Genomic DNA, 21,456 nt, shown 5'->3' on the forward strand with positions numbered 1-21,456 from the left:
TGCAGTGTGTCATATGTTTTGATACAAAGCCAAATTCAGACTTCCAATGCCTTGCTACCACTGCAGTCTGGACCTGTTTCTCTGAAAGTGCTCTGAAATGATAATACCATAAATTTGAGCAGCTTGGGGCAAAGGGATTAATTTTTAATAAACTCGAACTATGAACAATAGGAAATGTATGCAGTAGCAAGTGTGAACAGAAGGAGGAAAATTATGATGGGTTTTAGAAAAGCAGAAAGTGTGAAGAAATTGTAGTGCTTTGAGGCGCAGGTGAAAGTTAGTGCCACCTGCAAAAGAAACAAAACCCATTATACAGCCACTGAGTTGCTCTGTAAGATCATAATGTGAATATATGTCATTATTTGAAGAGAGAAAGCAATTACTGATGCCTTATAGTAGTCAAAACATTTTTAAACTGAATAGCATATGCCGGTTTTAAAATATATTTGTTTTTTAAGTTATCAAATATTAACTTTGTTTGCTAGAACTACATCAGTAAATTTTAACAGTTATAGAAAGAAAAGTAAAGGTGGTTGTGTTATTTTGAAATGGTGTTATTGCTATCCTTTATTCAAATGAGTGTATGAGGAGATGGGGAAAGTGTGAACACTTCCAGAAAAAGATTTCAAAACTTGTGTAAATAATATTCCATCTCTGCAGTGGTATTCTCTCAAGTGCTTTCCACATTGCATGCAAAAATGCAAGAAGAAGCAGAGGGACAGCATTTCATCATGTGGATGAGAAAATCAAGAGCAAGGGATTTATGCCTTTAGAACAGAACAATACTATTTAGAGGCATAGGCTATATCTGAACCTCAAAGGAAGTAGGCAACATATCAAATCAAGAGATTGTACTAAGATTTTAAACCCTTTGAGGCTGAGTTATATCTGAGGTTTTAAATTCAAGATTTTGTGAAGGACGATAATTCTGAAATAGCACATTTCAAAATGATGCATTCCCCTAGGTAGTTTTTGTATCTCTAAAGAAAAGTAGAGCTAGAAAATTTTTATCAAATAGGAAAGTGGAAAGAACAGAAAACAGTGACAGGATTATTAGACACAGTGAAGCAGAAAAATGACAAGGTTCTATAAAAATTTTTTTTTTGTGTGTGTAAAAGTTGTAGAAGCCCAAGAAAAACAACTGAGAGGATATGATTATATAGTTTGCAATTTTTTAGGAAGTGAAAGAAACCTGTCATGGGGAAACAATAGGATAAAGATAGTCCTTGCAAAGACATCCTTCAAAACCATGAAGTTTTGCCCAAATGAGAAAAATAGAAAACATTATAAAATTTGAAATATTATGTATTAAAAGCTAATGTGAAAGACCAAAAATGGGCAACAGAAACAAAGGTATAAAGATATAGCAGTTTGCTGAGAAGCCTCCTCCAGATCATGAAGTCAGCTAGAGAGATTGGAAGGATGTAAGTAGAATAAAAGGAACATTTAACAAAGATGTAGTACAGGAGAACTTGTGAAGTTTCTTATGGTAGGCTTTTTTTTCTTGTAAGAGACATCAAAATCTGCCCCAGATTTAGGTAATAATAGAAGAACTTGTTAAATAAACAGCTAAAATGGGCAAGGACAATTGACAGAACACTTCTAAAGAAGCCCAGGAATTAAACAGATGAATTACTAATTCTGAAATGTGAGCTTGCCAGGAAGCAGAGCTTTTTGCTCTTCTATGTGCTAAATAGGGTTTGGAAAGGAAAAAAAAAAGAATTTGGTGATACCAAGCTATTAATGGCTTTAAAGACCACTATGCAAAATTGAAAAACTGAAGAATGTGATAAAATAGCAGCTGAAATCTAGAATGAAATGGAAAGTGATGCACTCAGTGGGAGTGGAACGTGCTTGAACTTGCATGATGGACTTGGAATGAACATCGCTGTGTAGAAAAGGGTCTTTGGGCAAAAGCAAACAGTTGTATGAATATGCTAGCTTGATGCTCAGATGTCAAGGAGGAAGCTGAAATATTAGGTAGTGTGTGGAAACCAGGAGAATATGAAGCAGAGATTGTTATGCAGATGTATATGTGCCAGGACTGCCTGTATGTTCAGCAGTGAAGGACATTCTGGTCAGTCATCTTGAAGGGTACCCATTTTTGTTAAATAAATGTATCATCCATTCAGTGCTAGGAGAATAGGCACATTGGAGGACTTGAAGAGCATCACAGCTATTGTAAGCCAGCTCCTCCATTAAAAAGAATGCATTCTTGGAACAGTCATTACCCAGTAGGCATAAATCTGGGTCTAGCAGTGCCTGACCTCAGCAGTGCTGTTGTGTTGTGAGTAGCGTCAGGACACACAGAGTGTTCTCTTGCATGTGTAACAGTCAAAATGTTTGTGAGAGAAGTTAACCTTGTGCATGTAATAGGACTGCATGTACTTCGGGGAAAGTCTGTGTTGTTTTGTTCAACAGCAAATTGATACAATCCCTAGGACTGAATCAGACCCAGCCACTGTCAGAGTCCTCAGTACAAACACATAGAAGTGATGAATAAAATATTAGCAATTGGTCTTATAAGCTTATAAAAAAAGCTTATAAAAAAAGCTACCAAATATATAGTCATAAGGAAAATATATTTGGTGGAAGTACTCTTACTCCAAATTGCTATCTCATTGCCCCATCCCCAGATTCAAAACCTGACTAACTTCCCCAGCTTACATCTCTCTGTCTATCTGTTCTAAGGCATTTTTCTGGGGTAAGTGCTGAACACTTACTCTGGGATGAACGGAAGTTACTTAAAAAGAAAAAAGAAAAAAATTGCACTAAGTGGACATAAGACCTCTCTCTGGGGTCATGTTGAATTCTGCTAAAATCGTATTCCCTCTCTCCAAAAAATGAGACTTTATGACTTCATCCAAGGGAAGAAATAGAAAATATAATGATATAGCAATATCTTTACATTCCTCAGTGCTTTATAATGTGCTACAGTAATTTTACTCCATCATTTTTATTAAAAATCCAGCATCCTGCTGGACACTACATTATCTAATACACACCTGTGATTAATGATATTTCTAGTAGCAAGTCCTCCAAATTCTCTGGCATTGATACTCATGTTGCATCAATACAGCAACATGTCTTAAAACAACTTCTGAAAATATATTCTCCTTCTTACATTGGCTGCAAGTGTTTCATGAAAAGTGGTTCTCATAACCTGTTATTTCATGCTTTTCAACTGTTGGAAAAAACTTATGGGAAAGTAATTCTCCAGTGTTACTTAATGTTGTTCAATAACATCTTGGGAATTTACATTGCATCCCCAAAAGTTTACAGTACTAAACAATCAAGGGCTAACAGTAAAATTATTCAACATTATTGTTAAAAAAGGATAATGATAAATACTACTTTACTTTGAAAAATTAAAGAAAAATGCTCCTGCAAGAGTGACAAAAGTTTATGTCTATTCTGCTGAATTTAAATGTTGATGTTACCTGGATCAATGTCAAAATTCCCATTTTGTGCACTGGAGATTCTTTACATATCATTTATGCCTACAGAAGAGGTTACTCTAGAACAGGAGATGTTAAACAAAAGCACTAAAATACTGAACAATTATGATTTAATTCAGTCTAGTTGACAAGTTTAAAGGCCATTTTTACGCGCTCTTCAGAGATGTTAATATTGCATATAGTATATTTCTTCATGTAGATTCAATATCGTTTTGAAACATGGGCTTTTATAGTAGTGTTTTTAAATTTGGGAAAGATGAGGAAAGTAGAAATGATACAAACAAGGTTTTTATCTTTTTTTTTTTAACTCATACACCTATGACTTTTTTGGTATGACATTCATGGTCTTGCTTACTCTGCATTTAGCCAAGTGTAAAGCGGAATGTTCACACTCATGCCGATTATCATTTTTTTAAAGGGAGTGTAAATGCTTTTTGAATATGGAATTGTTTTGAAAAATGCCTACAATGCAAATTATATAGAAATTATATCCCTGACTTAAAGGAGGCAAAAGCTAGTCAAACTAAGCAGGTTTGAGTGATTTCTGGGTTATGCTTTGCAAGATATTTAAAGAAATAAAAGACCAGTAGCATGATAGTAGGAATATATTTGGCTTTGAATATTCAAGTGTTTATTTGCACAGTTGTCCCTTAATAATATATTTATCATGTCTCAGCCTATCTATACAAGCTATACTTTTTCCTGCTCAGTCATAACTAGGAAAATACAGTGGCTTGCTCAGCGTAGGAGAGAGCATGTACTGATGAAGCTTTTGCCTTTCTTTCACATCTGTTCCAGTTGTCTAGGTCTTTCACAGCCTGTTGGTTTTGAAAATTTTTTCAATGCAGCTTAACAGATTCACTGGAGTGTCTTTGCTCTTTTGCTTTGGCTTTTTTTATTTTATTTTATTTTATTTTATTATTTTTTTTTAATTTTTTTTTTTTTTTTTTTTTTTTTTTTGGTCTTTTGTATGTGCTTGTGCTAGGGAAACAAGTCCAACTAAAATTATACAAAACACATTGAAGTGTTCCAGAAGTGGTCCTGGACACTGAATGAGTCATACACTGCAGATACAAGCTCAGGCCTTTTGGATCTTTATCTTCAGTTGTTGTAAAGTGAGCATGCTTTTCTTGGCTCTGAGATTAAAATCTGTAAACAACACATTCTTTCAGAGAAATGTCAGTTTTCTTACAGCAGATCAGAGAGACAGAAGATCATTCAAGAGCTCTGCGTCCTGTATGATAATGTGTTTTTTCCTTATCTGTTTAACTGAAAGAAATTTGGCTACCTTACCAGCCCAGAACTGCTCAGAAATAGAGACATGTCGGAGACAATCAGTATGAGTTCTTCATCTCACTTGTGTAAATGGATGTCGGGTGGCAACATGGAGTAAGCTTTATCTCAAAGCTTTGTTGCAACTTTTATAGAAACATTTTAGACAGTGATTGGCAACCCAAATCACCATTGGAAATCTTTCTAGATCACGAATATTTCCAAATGATTACATATAACATTTGTATAGTTGTCAATTAGAAAGGAGGAGAAAACTCTTAAGTTTAGTGTTGTATTTTATTAAACACAGCTCTGATGCAGACATAGGTGACCCTAGAGTCAGACTTAGTAAAATAGTTAGCAGTACCATAATTTTGCCAGCTGCCTGTGGTCTGCTCCCCAAAATCACTTAATTCTACACTGATATATTGAAACCCCTTTGCTCAGGTTTTAGATAGGAACCTAAGATAAGCTGACTTAAACTCTGTATGTAAGAGTGAGCAAACACAATATACAGGCATGCAGTGTCAGTTCCTGATGGAAGAAAATGTCTTCACCTTAATTTCTGTTTGCTAAATGCCTGTTAGAGGGTGGATGGACAGCTGTTGCACACAAGAGAGATTGTTCAAGGTTAAGTCACATGTAATAAAATGACATAAGAGTTTCCCAGCTAGTTTTATACATTCTTGTGCAAATTTTAGGGAGTTTTTAAAAAATAAATACAATTAAAGAAATGTAAGGTTATCTAACAAGCAGAAAGAGCACAAGTCCGTCAAATTGTGCAGCAACTAGTATTTTGCAGTGTTCTGGAACTCTCTTTAAAGAAAATATGCTGCTTCTGTAAAGAGACAGACATGTATACAAACAATTAAACAATATTGTTCAGATGTCACAGGAAGTTAAATCTCCTGATTTACCCTGGAATCTGCTCAAGCAGTCTGTCAGAATTTTTTGTTGTTTTTCATTCCTCCTCTTATGATATTTCTCTAGTATTTTTTTTAGAACTTCTTAGAACCTGAAGTGACTGATAATATTTTGCTTTGTATGAATATGCCACTTTGCTCGATGGATCTTCACACCCTGAAAATATCTTTTTTGCAAGATGTAGTTGAAAGAGTAGTGAAAACTAGAGCTAGAAACAAATCATAAAGGGCAAGTGATTTTGTCATGTTTTAATCACCTGTTCAGAAAAATAAAAAAAAAATTGTAAATGGAGCTACCAGGTCAATGGAAGCGTTTACATATTCATTGTCCTCTATAATTTAGAAGATAGGCGATATCAGAAAAATCTTAAATTTGAAGTCACTAGCTTTTCTCTTAGTCTTTGTTGTGCTTATGGTTTTTATATAAATAGTTACTGTTAAGGCTTAATGACTACAGTGATAAAATAAAAGTTTATATATATTGTTCTGCTTATGGTCCAAAATGAATGTCTTCTGTTTGTACTATTTCTTTAGCTAATATTTTGGACATATCATGTTCAACAGGAATAAAATCCATAATACTTTAATGAAAACTTGGAAAGCTTGTAAGGTCTGGAAGAAGGGCATCTGTCTGTATGACTCATGTCCCTGTTATAATAAATGGCACCAGTCTAGCTGCTGGAAGTACCTCTGGGCTAGTTCAATGAGGTCTATTCTTGTGGTGTCATGTGTAAATTCTAGGTATTGCATCCACAGAAAAATAGTGATTAGGGAATGTTCTTCAGTCTCTTTGATTAAATGTACATGGGACAAGAAGTTAGCTCTTCAGATTTCATCCTAGTATGAATAGCCTGCATTATTCTCCTTTATTCTAAGATTTCAAAAGCTCTACTCTCCTGCTTTCTAGCTGTGATATGGACTTATGGTTGTTCATAGAAACATGCCTGAAAGTGTTTAAGGCATGCAATATGTGAAAGAAATATTTGATGCCCATTTAATGTGCTATTACTGCTTTCCTGAGTTAAAGCCATAAACTTGTACCTTGATTTCATACATAGTTCTAGATATTTTATTAGCCTCCTATGAATTCTGCTAAATGCATTAACTAGTTTAATTAACTAAGTATATTTCTCTCTCGTGTTTTCTGAGTATTGCTGAAATAGATTGAGCAATGATTTATTTACTTTTGTGTCTGTTGAAAAAGTAATGTGATGATACTTTTGCAGATACTGCTTTTTGCTGATATAATTGATGTTATATTAGGAGATTTTACTGTAGCATCTCTGTTGGTCAGAAATTTTACTTTATCTCCTCTTTGGCTAGTTGACCTAAGGAAAAAATGTGTGCAGAGATGTATCTGGCTCAAATGAGAATATAAATCTTTTAACTGCCTTGTTTGAGACAAGTTTAGGAGGAAAACGCTCTGGAATGAATGTCCCCTTTCGCCACTCCCTCCCCCACCGATGTGAAAGGAATTTCTTGGAAGAAAGTGAAAAAACCTGTTTATTTAACAAACAAAGTGCCTGCAAGGCACATGAAAAAATGAATAATGTTAGATATTAAACCTTCTTGCTGCAGAGAAAGCTGGTGTATTTAGAGTTCCCTCTGTAGCTGGCTCAGCCCCCCTGAAGGTCCGAGGCTGGGATGTGGTGTCCTCACAGCCTCCCTGCTGGTCCACGGGGTCTGATGATCTGGTTCTCGGATCACAGCCAGGCCAACCACCTCCAGAAGAGGGAGAGGAAGTTACAGGAGGATTTCGGTATACAGTCCTGAGAAAAATTTTTGCCTTAGCTCACAAGCTGGCTAGAAGCAGAGATCTACTCTCTCCCACTGCAAGCAGAGCCGAGCAAGATGGGGGAGTGTGTGTGAGTCCTTGAACACAAACCTGCTGAGGAATTTTCCCAGCTCCCCCCCAGTCTTCCCTCGGACCCAGCTTAAAACTGCGTGACCCATTTCTGGGCAATAAGCAGACGATAGGGGAATACAGCATTATCATAAAATCACCCCAAGACACTGCCTGATCTTAGAGCATCTGAATTTCCCTTTAATTCCACTCTTCCATGATTATGACTATGCATGTAGCCAGAGGCTGACAAATGCTGCTTTTCAAAGCTGCGATGCCATGCCATCATCAGTTGCTAGGTTTCTTTTGCTTAGTTATTGTTTTAATACAAAGGCAAAATTGTCAAATTCTGACAACTGTATGAAAGTACCCCACTGCTGGTTCTAGCATTCTTAGGCTCCTGGATTTGAAAATTACTCTTAGCTGACCTTCTTCCCCCAAATTTTTAGCATATGTCATGGTCTGAATAGTATATAAGTTAAAAGATGCCCTCAGACTAAGAAACTGAATACAAATATCCAATAAGGTTTATTTCATTATTACAAATAATGCTGCCAATGTCTAGTTAAATACAATTGTGGCAAAAAGCCCATAATCAGAAGCCTGTAATATTTTCCAAATTTTTGAGTTGGTGTGCATTTTTTATTGACTAGAAAGCATGATCTGTTCATGGATATGCGTGCTGTATGTTTCAGGGTAACTATGTGTTGAATGATTTAGTGATACATGAAACATTTGCTCTGGTAGATCTTAGAATGTGTGTAGCTTTTATTCACTAACAAAGTGTCTCATGCTTGAATGCTGTACAACTTGAAAGGCCTTTGTTTTAATGATATAAATTAATTTCTTTTCAGTATAGCAGCTATTTGGATGATCCAGGGATAAAATCTCGCCTTTGACTTGCAAAACACTCCTGATTCAGTCACCATGAATACGAATACCTGTAGTCTACGTGGGAAGAGCAAGAGTGTAAGTAGAAGGTTTTCTTTTTCTCTCTTTTTTATTTAATATCAGTATTCTTTCACATTACTTCTGTGTTGTATTAGCCTTTCAAATGCCACTTTCTGAGTCAGAATGATAAAGTAATTGTTACTTGTACCCTATTCTTATATCTGTAGCCTAAATAAATATGCTTGTGTCTTTGACACCCAGAGATAAGATTATTGAATGATAGTATGGTCTGAGTGACTTTTTTCTTTTTTCTTTTTTCTTTTTTTTTTGTAATTGACACATTATTTTCCACAGTTTATTTTTAAAAAAGTTATTAGAAGTTAGATTTTTCATTAGCATTCATTGACATATAAGATTATATCATGTCTACAAGATACTCAGTTGTAAATGTATGGCCCTGCACTGATGTCAGGGACTGCACTTTATTTGATATGAAATATTGACTGTGAAATGTTCCAGGAGATCATTGAGAAAATAAGGTAATGGTATAAGCATGGATTTGGATAAGGCTAATTTTATTTTCTGGTCTTTGCCATGTGTTTTGTCCTATATATGTATCTCTCTCTATCCAAGAGTACTACTGAAACAGAGTGGTTTGGACATTTCAGACTCTGAATGAGATTTTTTAATCTGCAAAATAAAATTCTTTGTTTTGCTGTTAAATCCTAGCGTATTTTGCTCTGTGAACTTAATTAGAACCATCTGCAATTATTTCTTCTTTGAATGGAGTACATAGAATATTTCCTACTGTTTGTTGTTTTGAAATTGTAAAATATATAATCCTTGAGAAATTATTTTAAGCTGTGTGGTGTCATGCTATTTAAATAAATTTTTGACTATTGCTTGTAGGAGAATAGTGATACTATTTGAACTATTTAAACAAAAGTGACTTTGGAGAAGTCTCATTAGATTTGGTGAGCACAGCCGAAGATTTCACATCACATATGAAATCTTCCATCATTCCATATGCCTGTCAATTTGAATTTTCATTGTCACAGTCATCCCAGGTCTGCCAGACCAGTCATTTCATCAAAGGACCAACTGGTGAATAAGTAAAAATGTCATCAGTTGAACTGAATAATCTTGAAAAGAAAGATGGAATATGACATATATTTGTATTTCATGGGATGTTGTCAAGTATCTTTCAAGGAAGTTTTTATCCTTTTAGGAAGGATGAGAATCAAAGTGTTGGTTCAGTGGTTTCAGATGTCAGTGAACATAATTTACTGAATATAGAAGATGAACCTGCAGATGTGTGTGAACACTTGGGTATTTTCACCAAATATAGAACTCACTGTGCACCACGAGCTAACTGAAGCTTATTTTAACAGTGTAGCATGATAGAAACTGCTGGTAGAAAGTAATTAAACATTTCCATTGCTTTTCTAACAATACAATATATCTAATACAGTTAAATAATTTTCAAGTGATCTTCTAATTAAAAATATGTGGTTAATATTTATTAACTGTACTTCTTCTAATAAATTTTTTTGTTCCATTGTTTGAACTGTCCTCAGATGGCACAGTATGTCTACTCCTGCTAGACTTTCACTCTCCCCCTGATGATTTCCACAGTATTACTATTCATTGTTTTGTTGGTAGCCTATGGAGTTGCATTTAACTGTGTTTGTCAAAAGGGTTTATTTAGTAGTAATTTCTTTCTTTCAGTCTTGCTCACAGCATTCAGTGAGGATGTCAGCATCCTTTAGTCTGTGTGTACTATTTGTCTAGTACCTTTCCTTAGGCATCCTTAGGTAGCTCTTTACTTCTTTTACAACTTTTCCTCTTAAATAATTTCCTCCTTTCCTTTTTTTTTTTTGTTCCTCTTTTTCCAGCATTTTCAAATTCTTAGAATATTCTTGGTGGTGTAATGCTTCTAATTCCATGCTTCTGAAAAGACAGCTAGATATTTGTCTCTCCCTGTCTCCTTCCCTCTCTTCCTACCTGTAATTTTTTTCCCTGTCCATTTCCACCCCTCCCCACCACAAAGTTACATCTAATAAAGAATGGAGTTTTAGTTAGTACTGATCAACCACAGAATGAGACATAATTTAAAATATTTTTTATAATAAAACAGTGAACTTGATTTTTTTTTGTTTCAGAAGAGCTTCATATTAATTCATAACTGCATAAGCAAGGCGAAGTATTTCCACACACTATTTCTACAGCTTTACATATGTGAATATAATTTGTTCATTATCAAAAGGCATGATGAAATTGGTATTTTCAAAATCAGACTTCCAGTCTATCTTCAATGATACTAGCATAGCTTTACTGACAGTACACCATAGATAGCAAATAACTTTTCAACAAAGAATTGTAATAACCAGATTTCTGTGGGAGTATATCAGAGCATATTTGGTCAGCTAAAGGAAGAAAGACTCTACTTTCAGGTGATGAGAGTGCTAGTATCAAGAATGAAGTCTGAATGTCACATTGTGTGGGATTTTATCTTGGAACATTGTGTCAGAAGTGAGTCAATTCTTGTGAAATCAGAAAGTAGCTATATTGCAAGAAAATGAACCAAGAAAGAGGATATATTTAGCAACTGGGTCTGCTTAAACTGTGGCAGTTCAACAGCTTCAACAACAACAAAAGAGAAGGAGCAGGGGACAGAAAGCAAAATTAGAACTTTAACAGTATTTTGTCTGCCTTTTAGTTTATGATTATCCGTAAAAGCCTAGAAGTGCAAGACTTTTGAATTCATAAATATAAAAAGTATATTTTCAACAATGATAGCTTCAGGATAAGTTACAGATCCCTAATAGGAGTCAAAATGGCTGACATTTTCTGATTAAAATTTTAAAAGCAAAGTTTTGACCAGTGGGGTCAAAAAATGGTGGACCTCAAAATGGAATGCTCTCCAAAGACAGGTTGAAGGAAAGATTCTGAGAGCTTAGCTACATGCAGAAGTTGTGAGTGGCGGGAGGTGGTTGTGGTGGTGGTGGCAAATCATGCAAATGCAAAGCAGGCACGGAGCACCCATAGATAAGTGCAAAGGAGGGCAGAGAGCTATTTGGAAACAGCTGACTCACAGAGATGTTTTCATCCAAAGGTCTTAAGGCTAGATTGATATAACCTTTGCTTATGATGTGGGGGAGTGAAGAGAAGTTAAACACTTCTTTTATTCCTGTGCTCATTTCTCCTTAGATTATGAGTCACAGAGAAGACAAGGGCCAGGGACTCTTTGTCTGCCGCTTCTCCCGTAGGGAGAGGGAACGTCATCCTGTCCACCCCAGACACTACCTGCACTACACTTCTCTGCTCACCAGCTGGAATAGCTATTCAGCAACAGCGTAAGACACTCAATACCAAAAAGTAGAGTGATGTAGTTCTCCACTGACAGTGTTAAGGAATTGCAAATAAGTTCAGTTCCAGGACTTTTTATGTCACAACGCAGTTCTATCAGACAGAAATTCTTGCTTTGGGTCAATAGTTCTAAGTAACCAATTTGTCAACAGACAAACTTGCAGTGTTCCAGAAGCATTTTTCATAATAAATTTGCACTACTTACAAATAAATTGATTTTTCTCTCATCACCAATGGTTAGGTCCATTTGTTATCTGATAGAAGTATACTTAGAGGGAGATTGCTTGGACTAACCATTCTTAATTAATGGGAAGCAATTACATTACATATTCTTTGCCTTCTTCCACCTCTCCATCTGTAAAACAGCCTTTGCAAAGGAAACAAGGGATAGAAAAGGCAAAGGTGGGACATTGCTAAAGGGCAAATTGAAATTCACATAATGGTGCTATTTTTCGCTTAATGTCACTTACTGTGGTTGACTGGAAAAATGGACATTTTAGGCAGCACGTTTCCTTATGTAAAGCAGCACCTTATATGAAGAGAATGACTGAAGAGAGAGTAAGTAATGCCTGGAGCAACTTTCACCCTTTTCTTCTAACATTTTTCCACAGGGGCTAGTAATTAATGCCTATTGTGAGAGTCCAGTCTGAGAAACAATAGCTGGATTTGGATCCCATCAAATTAATTATTTTATGTTAATTTACTGTATTCACATGTGTACATTTGATAATCCCCTTTAGGTGTGGGATTGTCTTTTGGAAAGAGAGAAAAGGTTCTCTAGAGGAATACACCAGTTTATTCCTGACAAAATTGCATGTGCTTGTTTCCTCCCACTCATTCTGTATTTCTTTATTTCAGTCTTTCACCCTCTCCAGTCTTCCATGGAAGTTCTGACTAATGTTTCCAGCTACCCTATTCTGACCAGACTTCAAAATCTGTTCTCCATGCTTCTCTTTCTTCTGTCTGTGATATTTCTAAGATGAATAGACATGCTTTTGTCATAAATCTCTCTTTTCTTCTCATGACTCTTCTCCTAGTTAATCTCCTGCCTACATTCCTAGTTAAGTTCCAGCCTTTTTAAAGGAAGTCTTACCTCCTTATCTAGGTCCTGGGCAGTACTTAGAATTTTGAGACATAACTGCACCATTTTGAAACATGAAAATACTCCCACCCATGTGCTAACAGACATAAAAATTCTAATCTGTAACTCAAATGTCATCCACTATTATGCAGATTTAAAAAATAATTCGTGGGGCAGTGACATTTATTTAGTCCACATGACAACAGACAAAAAATCTCCTGATGATTTGTGTGGGTCTGATGGAGAGCTTTATAGCTCAGCTACCCTAGCAAACCCTTGAATTACACCTAGGTCTCTACTTTTTGGAGTTCTTGCACATTTGTATCATTGGTATCCCTTGTGCCAGTTCTTCCTATCTGCAATGATAATTGGCTACTTGGAGGTTATATCTTCCCAGCAATACATTTATGCTCTCAATTTTTCCACCCAGTGCTTGATTTCTGGCTGTCTTGAAGAGGTGCAGTGTATGGTTCAGGCCCTCTTTCATGGGAAGGACTGGGAGTTGTCAACCATTTGTACCAGAATTGTACCTACTTCTGTGTTTTACTCAGAAATCTGACACCAGATCCAGACCTCTTGTTTTTACTGTTTGATGGAAACTTCTCCTACCTTTGGAATAATTTACTACAGTGGTGAAAATGAAATTAAATGACCCTGAAGATCTCATTCTATGACTATAAGAAAATATGCTTAACTTAAAGAATGTAAACTTAAATGAAATTATATTAAAAGGTGAGAAAAGGAAAACATGGGTAGATTACTAAGTCCTGGAGTAGGAAAATTAGGAATAAAGACAACAAAGATCAAGACTTTATACATTGCACTTCATGCTGAAGGCAGCTAGTGGGCAGGGAGGAATAAAGGAAAGGCATGAAGGTGGTGGATGATGTAATTAAAACAGAGTAATATTAATGATTTAATGGTCTCCCTACTTTTGCTTCCCACTTACTTACTACAGCATATTTCTAATCAATGACTAAGTTTCTAGAGAGTCTTCTTTCTTTAAAAATGAAGGTAGTCTTTCTGGGTCTTCAGTTTGCAAACACTGCATCTTTTGAGTCCCTCTTTCAGACCAAATTTTGAAATGGTGCCTAAGAGAAAGCTGGCTGATGCTAACAGAGGGAGGGATACAGAAGGAGAATGAGCATGTAACTGATACACATTATATTTGGAGGGAAATGCCATATTATGGAATTCCTTTTTTAATGTAAATTCTGTTCTTATTTGTCTTTCACTTGTAATTTTAAATTGCAGGTAGGTAGTTCTTGTCAATATCTATGCATCTGTCAGAGTGCAATGGAGGAACTGGTTCTCCAGCATTACAAGGTTCTTGACATACTTATAAATAATAAATATTTTCAACAGAAATATAAAAATGTCAAGACTTTGGAAGTATGATAGATGTAGGGCACTAAAGAGTGGTAAGTGGCAGTTACATGGAGGACGTTTTTAGAGGAACAAATACTGTAGTAATGGCAGAACAATCTGCTAGATGTCTTTGCTGAAAATGGAAATGGTTTCGTACTAGCTCTTACAAAAAACCAGACAATTCCCTGGCAAGGATTACTGTTCTTTGGCCACTGACAGCGACAGGAGACATGAACAATTAAAAACAATAAACAGCTGAGTAGTATTAAAGCTTGAGTGGGTAGGCAAGAGCAGTATATTCCAGAATTAATACTGCCCTTCAGCTCTTAGATGGTGGTCTTGTAATTGGAGTTTTGCAATTTCTATTTTGTTTCTTTAGCAATGGCTTCAGAAACTGCTGTGACTGTACATGAAATATGAGGGGTTTTTTTAATATTATACAGTTTTTCCCTTGTGACACATGCAGTATATCTTGTCTTTTGTGCATATATGTGTATGCGTGTATGCATATATGTGTATGCACATATGACTGTACACATAAATATACAGCCTAGGAAAGCAGAAAGCATATGCTATGCATGTCCATTAGGAAGCCCTTGATGAAGAAAGAACATGGTCACATTTCCTTAAATGAATAAATAGTTCCATTAAAAAAAATCAAATTTAGTTCTGAAAAGAGCCAATATCAACCTTGCTTTTCCATGAAATATGAGGCTTCTCTCACTGAGCTCGAGTTAGTTACCTTATGTAGGACCTCAGCTGGAACACTGCAAACTGCCTGTGAATAGTGAAACTGCATAATCTGTAGCCCCTGAGCAGATGTGTCTGGTGGCTTGAGGCTGGAAAACCTAATAATATCCATGAAAGGGCTGGTGAAATCTTCATGTTTTCACCTATTTCTTTCAGCACTGCAGAATCTGGGAATATCTGTTTTGTCTGTTTCTTTTCTTTCTCTCTTCTTTTTAAACTTTATTATAATTTGGAACAAAACCCCGCTAAAGAAAAGAATAGATGGAAGACCTGGGGAATTTCTGCTTTTCATTGCGTCCTATGATTCTATGATTCAATGCAGTTTGAGAACACAGTTAACAGAAAGAGGCAAGCAGCATTGTCTCTAGCCAAGTCTGTGCTGCAAAAGTCCCCATAATGTGTTTCTTTCAGCGCTTTAATGGACTGGATTAATGTAAATATTTTGATTTTCAAAGTGGAGAAAAACCTGTTTCCAAGATTTTTGATGAAATTTTTTAATCAGTTGCAGCTGAATATTTGGGGATAGATCTGAAATAACATTCCCAAAACACCAAATGAGACCTATGAGGTACTTTTTTCATGTCTCTATAAAGACAGAGGTCAAAGGAAACAAATTTTGCAGTTTGTCCTTCCGTATTACACTTCTGCTATTTGTAATTTTCACATTTAAATGTGCAAAATAACTAGACATTTTCCAAGTCTTCCCTTTGTCTCTTCATAGAACCAGTTAGTATTGTTCCACACTTTCAAGAAGTCCTAACAAAGACAGCTTTTTATTTTGAAACCTCTGAAAGACTGAATTACTGCCTCTGCCCTGTCAGTCCTAAGCTGAAAAAATAAAGGAGGCTCAAACTTGCTCTAGGGCTAGTACTCATATCTCGTATCTCAGACCCTGTGTTCTAGAAAATGATTTGGTTTTGATTTTTCAGATCTATCTGCTTTTTTTTTGCTGCTGTGCTGCTGTCCTCTTTTCCCCTCCACCCCCACCTTTTTTTTTTAAAGTCAGGATAAGTTGCCTAGAGACTTAACTACTTATCACTTCACCTTTTCTTTATAAGAATATAAAATAATGGAAACCTTTACATCTGATGGACTTTCACTGTGATTTGTGGCCCTCCTGAATACAAGGCATTCTTTGGTATAAGTTCCAAGCTTTGGGTTCCTACCTGTTAGCTTTCACCTATGCTTTTGACACATGCTTATAGCTTTTTCATGGTCCTATCTGCTGTTTTAGAGCCTTTTCTGGGTCTCTGATACGATGTTAGACCACCCATCTTCCTTTCCTATTTAAGATCCAGAAAGCAATGAAGGCAATGGTGGAATGTCCAAAATAATTAGTCTGTTACAATGTGCAGACTAAGCAAATTTCTGTTAGCTCTTTTACAAATATTACAGATTAGGATGTTGCAACACCTCATCTGGACATTTTGCTGTAAAATATAATAAAAAAGCCAGAATTGAAAACAAATTAGGGCTCATCTGAAAAAGTCAGTGCAGCAATATCAAAGAAACACTTAGGTAATTTGCATGCTCTTAAATAAGTAAAAACTACAACCGATTGCAACATAATTTTAAAAAATGAATTAACATAGATCATATTTTTGGCTAAAGGATTGAAAAAACCATCAAATTTTGTATGAGATGGGGATTTTTTTTAATATACATGTTATGCTTCTTATACATTTTAAATTACCATGCCTTGAGAAAATTTATTTCAAAATATACAGGAACTTTTGCAACTACTTAAAGGCAATAATGCCCAATTCCTCCATTAGGTAAATGAACTACAGTTTTCTACATATGAAATTTGAAACTTAGACAAAGACTATCAAACTCTTACCTACTACATCCTTTTCTCTGAGTGTTCTTCATAAATAGTGGCAATTAATAGCAAACTTTCACCTCTTTCTGGAGAGGAACATGGCATATCATTGATTTCCTACCAGGGATCAATATCTGCATTACATGACACATGTCAAGACCTAGATTTTGCTTAGTAACAGTAGTCTCTGAATGATAAAGTAAGAACAAATGAATTAGGGTGGGAAGGGAAATTTAGAAATGATAGAGAGATAGAAATTTAGACAGATAGATTAAATTTTTATATTTCTACAAGTATCTACTTTTGGCCTTGTCTTTGGTGTCTTTGCTTCAGTAGATAAAATGCTAAAACTTTTCTTGGTGCCCTTGAAAATTCCACATAACAATTTTCACTTATTATTCCCTTCATTAGAAACCAGCTCAGTGTCACAATCTGGAGACTAAAAGATCAAGTCTCAAGGGACTTGCTATGCTCTTTTCAAAATAAAACAATGATCTCAGTGCAAATATACTTACTTAATGATCCTCTCTTGAGAGAGCAAATTAGGATTTCTGTGTTCCTCTTTTGAAACAGCAGCTCCTCTGTTACAGACAGGGGTTGTTTTAAGAAAGAAAAAAGAGAAACTATTTTGAAAAATCAGATTAGATAAAGCATTGAAAAATAATAATTTTAGAGACTGTGCGGTTTTCTAATATAAAACCTGTGAGAGGAGGTGTGTGAGTGACCATCACAAAACCAGCGTGATTGTATGGCTGCACCCAGACCTTCATCCACTTTGCTTTGCAGGCTGTTCTATCTATATGTTAGCTAGCATTTTTTTCCTTTCTTGCATCTTCAATTGCATCTTACTTAGAAAAATTAAACTGATATAAAGGAGAGACAACAAAGATACCTATCAATTAATTAAAGATACGTATTATTAAAATATACTTATTAAATAAGTATAATTATAGTAAAATTATAATTAAACAATAATAATACTAATTAAAGATACTTATCCATTTAATTACTCTTATTGCTCTGTTCCATTCTGTGCCTTTTGGGGTCACTTCTGAGTGAAAAAATCTAGTTCATAAAATTATATAAAAATAGGAGTCTTTTATATTCTTTTTGCATTTTATCTTGGTCAAATAAAAAATTACTGTCTTACTACCTAGATTGGTATATAATAGTTGCAGATAAAAAATAATTGGAGCACTTTAACAACTTTTGGGCCTCATTATAGAAGCTGCCATAGATACATTCATGTTTTCCAAAGTACCCTCTGGTTTCTTTGGATGCACAGTACCGTGTGTAGTGAAGCAGTCCCAGTTAACCATTTACATTTTTCTTAATCAGGAATGCATCAGAAGTCTGATCAGAACTGTCGCTATTTTATAAGCATCTGCTATTTTCATGATTGTGTCTTCCTCTTCATCTGCGCTTCGGTACAAAGATTTAATTAAAGTAGTTAAAATAACAGACAACAGATGTGATCTACTCAACTACAAGTCAGCAGTTTGAGATTCCTCTGTGGATGAACAGAAATTAAAACAATTAAAATTCTGTAATTTATTTCAATTACTTTGTGTACCAAGTTTAGTTAAACACCGCTGTCTTGCAACATTGCTTTCCAATAGCTAATAACATGGAATTCTTAAGAGCTGCCTACAGTCTTCACAAAATATTTTTTGGAGATAGGGAATTCCTGCCTTTTTTCTGATTTCCTAGTGAGAGTGTACCTTATTATTTCTTTAATTCCTGGGGATTTTTACATTAAATAAGCCACGACACTCTGCTCTTGTATGAGTTAGCAGCAGCAGAGGTAGAGATTGGACTCTCTAAATCTTCTATATTGTCATAGCAAGATAATCAATCTCAAGTGTGCTGCACAGTGAATGAAATGTGGCTTGCATAATTCCTTGGGAAAGCTGTGCTTTGATTGTTTCAATTGCAAGCTGGGTGTTCAGTTGTGGCTGGGTAAGCCTCAAGCCTTCACTTGTTTTCTTCAACTGTAGGATTGTATATTTGTAGAAAATTGTCTGCATATAGCATCAGGAAAGAAAAACTGACTTTTTTTTCCTCTAAAAGAGTCTAACTACAATTAAATATATTAATTATATATTAGAACTGATATATTTAGAATATATATATTATAATCTATATATATTCTAATATATATTTCTAATACATATATTAGAAATTAGAAATAAATATATTAATTAGCTTGTGCTGGCCGTAATGTCATAAGTTGTTGAGTTGCTGTCTAACAGACTTCATCACTCATCATAATAATCAAGATAAAATTGGATGCAAATTAGGAAATAAATATATTGGATGTTTATTCCCTAATCATGCCTTCTCCTTCTTCCCCCCAGTGTTCACAAGTACTAGGTCTCTGCTCATTTTTTTCTTTAGTTAACCATATGTTCTTTTTCTGTTCCTCAATGCATAAAAATTCCTTCTACGTTTTTAGTTTCTCTTTGTGGTTCCATTTTAACTTTAACCTCTCTTCTGGCTGTGTTTCTCACTAATAATCCCTCTACATGGTAAATGCAAAGTAACTAAAAAAATTAATTCCACTATATTGTTCTAGGGTTGAATCAATGAGTAGAGATGTAATAGAGAAGCCACAGTAAGAGTAATGAGTTTGGGAGAGAATATTATTCTGTCTATCAAAACATTGCACACTAGCTGTAGTGCATAAAGTGAAAGAATTAGTATGATAGAATTCATCCATCACTGCATCACAAAAACCAGGATAAAATAACCACAAAAAAATAGTGCAATAAAATATCACAAGGTGAAGTTGACCAAAGTACTACTTTCACATAGCTGAAAGATATTCTTTCCCCTGGAACAAAGCTACTCCCTCAAGAAAAGCATCTATTGGTTTAGCAATATTCCTTGAAGCTTTGCAAAATCATCCTCAGAGCTTGGAAGAGTGCAACTTAAAATATGTTAAAAATTGATTTATTACTTTTGCCATGGCTCTAGTAAGGTACCTTATGATATATGATACCTTAGGATATAAGGATGGTGTCCCTTTCACACTTAGCTTTGGTTTTCTAGCTTTTTAAATCGTTATGCTTTACCTAAAATGAGTTCCTGCATGCTGGCTTTCAGTCAAGAGCAGTCTCAGTTAAAGAATGAGTGGTGGGACAACATGCAGTTACTAAAAGAAGGTACAGAACAGACAACCATGTATAAGTGCTGTCCACATAGTAGTATCTTTTCCCCTACCAGCCTGATCTATGAGGCAATAAGAAAGGGGTAATGTTGGTAAAAGTTAAATTTTAGAATGGTTGTGTGAGAGCAGAGACATAAGTAAAACTGTCTTCTCAGCCAGAGACCACAGATTTTTTAATGACACACTGACAATATTTTCATAGAATTGTTTGGGTTGGAAAGGACCTTAAGTATCATCTAATTCCAACCTCCAGCCATAAGCCAGAACACCTGCCACTAGACCAGGGCTCAAAACCCCATTCAGCCTGGCACTGACCTGTGGGTGGGGCATTGGCAACTTCTCTGGGCACTGTGTTCCAGTGCTTCATCAACCTCACAATAAAAAATTTCTTTCTAATATCTACTCAAAATCTACCGTATTTCAGGTTAAAACCATCCCCTCTTGTCCTGTCAATGCCTTTGTAAAAAGTCCCTCTACATCTTCCTTCTAAGCTCCCTTCAGGTACTGGAACACTGCAATTAGGTTGCCCCAAAGCCTTCTGTTTTCCAGTCCGAACAATCCCAATTCTCTCAGGCATTCCTTGTACAGAGGTGCTCCACCCCTCTGATCATCTTGGTGGCCTCCTCTGGACTTGCTCCAACAGGTTGGTGATCTTCCTGTGCTGGGGACCTCAAAGCTCGATGCAGCACTGCAGGTGGGGTTTTACAAGAGCATAGTTTGAAGGTAATTAGTGAACCAAGAAGAAAACTGCTTCATTACAAGGAGAATTTGCATCACAGTCTTTGGATCTTTTTCAGTGTGAAAAACCTTGAGTTGTTGTGATTGTTTCACTGTTCAATATCCTCTCCTTACTTCCAGGAACAAGAACCAGGGAAAATAAAAGAACGTTGGTATAGCAGTATAGCAACTCTTGAACCATCCTATAGTGAGCAACAATTTGCTAAGACACTCTTATTTCCGATACATTGGTGCATACTCCAGGCTGTGAGTCAAGGATACTGGTAACTGCTTCAAGCATTAGCACTCCATTTTGCCTTTTCCTGTCCATGACAGTGCATGGCTACTCCCCCAAGCAGCTCCTTCTGGAGCTTTGAAATAAACACTTGTGTTACAGAAGTTTTTTCAGAGGGGAAATTATCAAGGGAAGGAAGGAAGGCAACGATTGCTCAGTTTGCCTTTATTGAAGCGAAGGTGAAAATTTTGGGGTTACAACTCAGGTGAAAAGTTTGGGTCTTAGAATTATAGGTAATAAAAACTTGCTTATACAAATCTCATCAAAACACTATTTTGGTGTTCTTCCCTTACAGCAGTCTATCACAGACGTCCAGCATTATTAAAAACAAAATCTAATGTAAGAATCTATTTTATGGGTGCTAAAGTTCATTAAAAACATCACCAAGGGAACTTAAAAATAACCCTGTAGGCATATCTTTAGAGGTGTGAGAAACTGAAATTATGGACCTCACAGTAACAATAGCAGTGGCAGATGTGTTTCAAGGTGCCTATTCTT

General features: G+C 35.7%; 1 protein-coding gene across 1 annotated transcript in view; it reads left to right on the plus strand.

Moving 5' to 3' along the window:
- PDE4D (phosphodiesterase 4D) overlaps positions 1–21,456 on the plus strand; it is a 551,221-nt gene that overhangs the window by 80,478 nt on the left and 449,287 nt on the right. Inside the window, exon 2 of the mRNA XM_042028299.1 lies at positions 8,351–8,465. Within this exon, the coding sequence (XP_041884233.1) occupies positions 8,424–8,465 (42 nt within the window). The 5' untranslated portion in view covers positions 8,351–8,423. The remainder of the gene's footprint in view (positions 1–8,350; positions 8,466–21,456) is intronic.

This window comes from Corvus kubaryi, unplaced genomic scaffold (assembly GCF_017639235.1).
Source record: "Corvus kubaryi isolate FWS band 111438036 unplaced genomic scaffold, C.kubaryi_AGA036_p1.0 37308, whole genome shotgun sequence".
Classification (NCBI taxonomy): Eukaryota; Metazoa; Chordata; class Aves; order Passeriformes; family Corvidae; genus Corvus; species Corvus kubaryi.